The 6,000-nt window shown below is 38.9% G+C and overlaps 1 protein-coding gene across 1 annotated transcript in view; it reads right to left on the minus strand.

Moving 5' to 3' along the window:
* Positions 1-6,000, minus strand: part of ALMS1 (ALMS1 centrosome and basal body associated protein) — a 227,579-nt gene that overhangs the window by 71,375 nt on the left and 150,204 nt on the right. The window contains exon 13 of the mRNA XM_065890809.1: positions 656-826. Coding sequence (XP_065746881.1) covers positions 656-826 — 171 coding nt within the window. The remainder of the gene's footprint in view (positions 1-655; positions 827-6,000) is intronic.

Genomic DNA, 6,000 nt, shown 5'->3' on the forward strand with positions numbered 1-6,000 from the left:
GTTTGTACCATCTGACAGATAAATTCATGAGGCATTTTAATCAAGATTTTCTATGAATTTTAGTCTTTAAAACATACTTAAATGGATACTATTTCATTTCAAAAGTTACAATATATTTCCCATAGTGAAAATAAAGTCTACAGTTTTCAAAAATCTAAAGCATTTAAAAAGATTTTATATTTTCCTTCTTGTACATATCCAATAAAACAGCTAGGAGAAAAGTTTGCATTAACAAAGCAGAAAAAAAAGAAAGCCTGAACAATACTCTCATTTAAGATGAACAGGAAAAAAAAAGGCCACAGAGGGCTTCCCTGGTGGCGCAGTGGTTGAGAATCTGCCTGCCAATGCAGGGGACATGGGTTCGAGCCCTGGTCTGGGAAGATCCCACATGCCGCAGAGCAACTGGGCCCGTGAGCCACAACTACTGAGCCTGCGCGTCTGGAGCCTGTGCTCCGCAACAAGAGAGGTCGCGATACTGAGAGGCCCGTGCACCGCAATGAAGAGTGCCCCCGCTCGCCGCAACTAGAGAAAGCCCTCGCACAGAAACGAAGACCAACACAGCCAAAAATAAAGAAAGAAAGAAAGAAAGAGAGTTCCTTTAAAAAAAAAAAAAAAAAAAAAAAGGCCACAGAATACACAAAGCCAATCCAGTCACCTGCATTATCTTTCTGAAAGGGTTTTTTCCCCATTGACAAGGATGCCTTAGTTACCACCCTCTTACTGTAGATTCCTTCTTTATGTTTAATGTTAACAGTGTCTGCCAGGTCATCATCCCTTGTGCCTAGCACCTGAGCCGGGAAGTCTGGAGGAATGGCATCATTGGATCCTACAGAAAAATGGAAAAGTAGTACAGTTAACACAAGTACAGATTGAAGAAAGACAAAATATTTACCTTTTAAACCACTTCTATAAAAAAGGCACTACCCAAAAAAAAAAAAAAAAAAAAAAAAAAAGGCACTACCATGGGAGTGTTACAGGGTAATCAGAAGAAGACATCAGTCAAACTGAAGCTGTCAGAAATGTACAATATTGCAACAATATACTGGAGAAGCAAATGACATAAGAGGAGACATATAAATTAGAAGGGAGACAATTTCTGGCTCAGGAACATTTTCAGAGGAGGAGAAAATAGTTTGTACCTTGGAAAATAAGTAGGCTTTTTGAAATATGGAGAGGAAGAAACAAAGGCATTTTAGGTAGAGGTTACAGCATTAGCAAAGACCAGGAAGCAGGAAAACAGATTAAACAAAAAAATCAGATACTTTTGTGGTCAGACTGTATTATGGACTACATTAAAGACAGTGGTGGGAGATACTAAAAATTGTTTGGGGTCTTCCCTGGTGGCGCAGTGGTTGAGAGTCTGCCTGCCGATGCAGGGGACACGGGTTCGTGCCCCGGTCCGGGAAGATCCCACATGCCGCAGAGCGGCTGGGCCCGTGAGCCATGGCCGCTGAGCCTAAGCGTCCGGAGCCTTGTGCTCCGCAACGGGAGAGGCCACAACAGTGAGAGGCCCGCGTACCACAAAAAAATAAAAATAAAAAATTGTTTGGGACAAAATTCAGCAGGGCATGGAATCCCAAGCTAAAGGGGTAAAGAGTGTAAATTTTACCATACATGAAATGCAACATCATTAAGGATTTTTTAATAAAGGGAACTGCAATCAGTTACATTTTAGGAAGCTTAATCTGACAATAATACAAAAGACAAAACATTGTAAGGAAAATTTTATGTGATAAAGTAAATACAAGATTTGAAAGTAACTTTATTTTCTTTAAAATATATTTCAATATTCTTAAAACCACTAATATAGGAACTGATAAGAGAAGTTTATCCATGTCACATGTAAGAGGCAAAAGAACATCTCTGGATGTACAAGAGTTTATAGTAACTATAGAATTATCTTCTACAAAGATGCTTTTCTTTCTTAACTGGTACTCCATACTTCATGCATTTTCTAAGCACCTAAAATGTGTATGGCAATAAAAGCTGGGTAAGTATCAGTTAATTTGTACAGTATAAATATAAATAAGTCATGAGTTATATTTCAGGACAGATTGCAAGGCTCCTATTAAGCCTTCCGGGTCGTATGTACACTGAGCTTTTCTTTGCTTCCGTGGCATCACGTTCTTTTATTTGCTCCCTTTCTTCCACCAAATCTCTCAATGCTGGAGTTCCTCAAGGGGTCAGAACTGGGTTCTCTTCTCTTCCTGGATGAACTCATTGATCATCAATGTATGGAACACTACATGTGGATGACCAACAAATATATATCTCTAGCTGGAACCTGTTTTCTGAGCTTCAGATTCTAGCATTCAGGACACAGCTAGCCTCTAAAGCATTTGGAGGAAAAATTAGAAAAAGATGTCCCTTCCTCATAAAAAAAAATTTTATATATTATGATACAACACAAACAACTATACGTGAGGGTCTCTTCACCACCTCCCTTTATTCTCCAAAAGAGGTGATTATGTCAGGTTCAGAGTTAGGTAAGGAAGAATAATTAAGTTCCTGAGAGCAGTGCATGGATGCACAACAGAATCAACCTCCTTGGAGCTGAGAGGCAGTTGAAAGAGAGTGTAGCCACACATATGTGTATATACCATTGAATGTATGTGTACTTATTTTCCTGCATCTGTGCACAGCTGCAGAATGTGTAAAGATTTACGTTTCAGGCAGGAAGAGAGTTAACATTATTGCTCCAGAACTCTAACAGGAGATTTGGAATCTTCACACCTGGGTGTTTTTATAAAAAATGGCATATGTTTATGACGTGAACAGAGCCACCTTCTAGATAGTGCCCTTGCATACAAACTCAACTGTAAACATTCAATTGCAGGTTTAACATCTCTACATGGATATGGAACAGAAATCTCATTTTTAACATGTCCAAAGCAGATATTTTGACCATATTCTCCAAATCTGCTTCTTCCTCAGGCTTCTCCATCTCAGTAAATGGCACCTTTATTTACCCAGTTGCTTATTCTAGAAAACTAGAACTCATTTTTTTTTCACCTCCTTCTCCCTTACTCTCCATATTCTATTACCAAGTCCAGGAAGAACTATTTCCTAAAAATAAGTTGAATGTGTCCACTTCTCTCCATCTCTGTCATCATCACTCTAATCCTAGGTGCTACCACTTCTGACACTAATTACTGCAACAGCCTTCAGCTAACTGGTATCCTCACTTCTACTTCTTGACCCTCCCTTCACCTGGGCTCCTTGCCTTTCCATCCACAAGCTATTCTCCATATAGCAGCCTGAAAAAAATTTACAAATGTAAATCAAACCACAGTTGCCTACTAGAAGAAAGTTCAAATGCCTTAATATGGTTTACACAACCCTGGATCATCTTGAACCTACCTATCTTTAACCCTATCTAGCCACAGCTCTGCTCCACCCACACTGCCTTCTTCTCACTTGTCAAATGCATCAAACTTTCCAGTTTCTGGAGCTCCTCCCATTCTGTTCCCTTCCGCCAGAACACTCTCACTCCCCACTCTCCGCCTGCCTAACTGACCTATATCCTCTAGATCTCAGCTCAAAAGTTTCTTCTTTGGGAAAGGCCTTCATGGGCTCCTAAAACTAAACTGGATCCTTTTACTCTCTTAAAATTCTTCTTTATTTTCCTAACTCGTCATTTGTAATTATGTACTTATTTGTATCTATTTGTTAATATGTGTCTCTCCACTTGAAACATGATCATAGGGGGCATGTTTATTTTGCACAGCGGTATATAATGTAGCACCTAGCACAGTATCTGCCAGAAACATGGTAAGAACATTAATACTTTTTGGTTGAAGGAAAAAATGAACATAAGCTGAAAGTTTCTGTGACCTTAAAAAAAAAATAACCTGCTCATTGCAGAAAATTCAGAAAAGTAAGCAGAAAACAAACAAACCAAAAAACTCGACCATACTTTGGTTATAGATCCTTCTAAATGAATATATAGTGGGATCAAAATGTATATACTTTCAGTATCTTTTTTTCCCACCCAAATAGAGATATATTTTATTTAAATGAATTTAAAGTCAGCATATAAAGTGAAAAAACATGCAGGGTAAAAATCATCCTTGAAGGTTGAAATTGATATCTTGTCTGCTCAATAAATCCATCAGAGTCCACTTTTTCCCCTGGCTTGTAACAAATCACTGTGCCTGCATCTAAGCACCTGATGAAGTACCTGACTAGTGTTTAGAGACCACATTGTACTAAAAACACTTAAACTCTAGAATCATACTCAGGGAAGCAAGTTAAAAGATGCTTAAACTATAAAAGTCAAATGCTGACAATGAACTTCGAGAACTGAGGTTTCCCACCTCTCATTTCAAACTCTCTCATGATAATATGCTGATAAGAGTGTGGAGGGTACAACACACTTGTACTTTAAAGATTCATTCTCCTCTTCTCTTTTTGTTAAATACGTGTAATTGAACTTTTTTAAATGCATGTGTGACATAATGCCAACGTATGCCAAAATTACTTATCATAGTTAAAGATATTTCATCGTAATCCCATTCATCTGACTTATTTATGCTATCTTAAAGTTTCTTGTTTCCTATTTTTTTTTTGGCTGCGTTGGGTCTTTGTTGCTATGTGTGGGCTTTCTCTAGTTGTGGCAAGCAGGGGCTACTCTTAGTTGTGGTGCGGGGCTTCTGTTGTGGTGGCTTCTCTTGTTGAGGAGCATGGGCTCTAGGCTGCTGGGCTTCAGTAGTTGAGAGCGCAGGCTCAGTAGTTTTGGCACACAGGTTAGTTGCTCCCGCCGCATGTGGGATCTTCCAGACCAGGGCTCGAACCCATGTCCCTGCATTGGCATGTGATCTTGAACCACTGTACCACCAGGGAAGTCCAAAAAACAGACACTGTTAAAGGGAGAAATATTTCAAGCCAATAAAAAAAGTCATATATTAATAATATCCGTGTATATGAAATGTCCAGAATAAGCAAATCCATATAGACAGAAAGTAGATTAATGGATGCCAGGGGATGTTGGGGAGGGGAAAATAGGGAGTACAGCTAACATATACAAGATTTCTTTGTGGGGGCACGACAGAAATGTTCTGGAATTAGATAGCAATATTGGTTGTGAAAATACTAAGAACTAGTGAATTGTACACTTACTTTAATTGGTGAATTTTATGTTTTGTCTTCATTTTGAAAAAAAGTGGGGGGGGCAGGAATGAACATATGAAGGAAAAGACTGCCTAAAACTGTAAAGATTTGGTAACAGATTTAAAATACATTTTGCAGCAAGAAAGGGTGGAATTAACATGAAGGAAGTTAAAGTAGTGATGAGGACAAATTCTGAGAGTCTGCCAAAATTACAGAGGAAAAAGAAGAAGAAAATGAAAATGCTGTGAAAGATGATGAGAGACATAAGAAACATTGCTAAATAAACCAAACCAAGAACTATATCTGTACTGAGGAAGAAAGTAATATTCAAACACTTAATTGAATAAAACAGCCCTCTCCTGAAAAGAGAACGCTGTATGCAGATTGAAAATTGCTTTAAAAATCCAGGGGAAAGTCAGAGACTGAGATACATATCAGAAAAAGATTTTTTGAGTCAAATAAAAGAGAGAGGCTTCCCTGGTGGCGCAGTGGGTTGAGAGCCTGCCTGCTGATGCAGGGATACGGGTTCGTGCCCCAGTCTGGGGAAGATCCCATAGGCTGTGGAGCGGCTGGGCCCATGAGCCGTGGCTGCTGAGCCTGCGCGTCCGGAGCCTGGTGCTCCGCAACGGGAGAGGCCACAACAGTGAGAGGCCCGCGTACCGCCAAAAAAAAAAAAGAAAGAAAAAAATCCCATAAATATACAATTAAAAAAAAAGAACAAAATTTATTCTGATATCAGGCTTATTTAAAATACTAAATGTAAAAATAATGGAACCAAATTTCTGTATTTATTGGGAAAATTCAAGGGATTTATGGGACCCAGTGCATTTTCCATTAAGCAGTAATGACAATGAAAGACATTTTTCCACAAGTTACACAGCAGCTAGAAAG

This window comes from Phocoena phocoena, chromosome 14, assembly GCF_963924675.1.
Source record: "Phocoena phocoena chromosome 14, mPhoPho1.1, whole genome shotgun sequence".
NCBI lineage: Eukaryota > Metazoa > Chordata > Mammalia > Artiodactyla > Phocoenidae > Phocoena > Phocoena phocoena.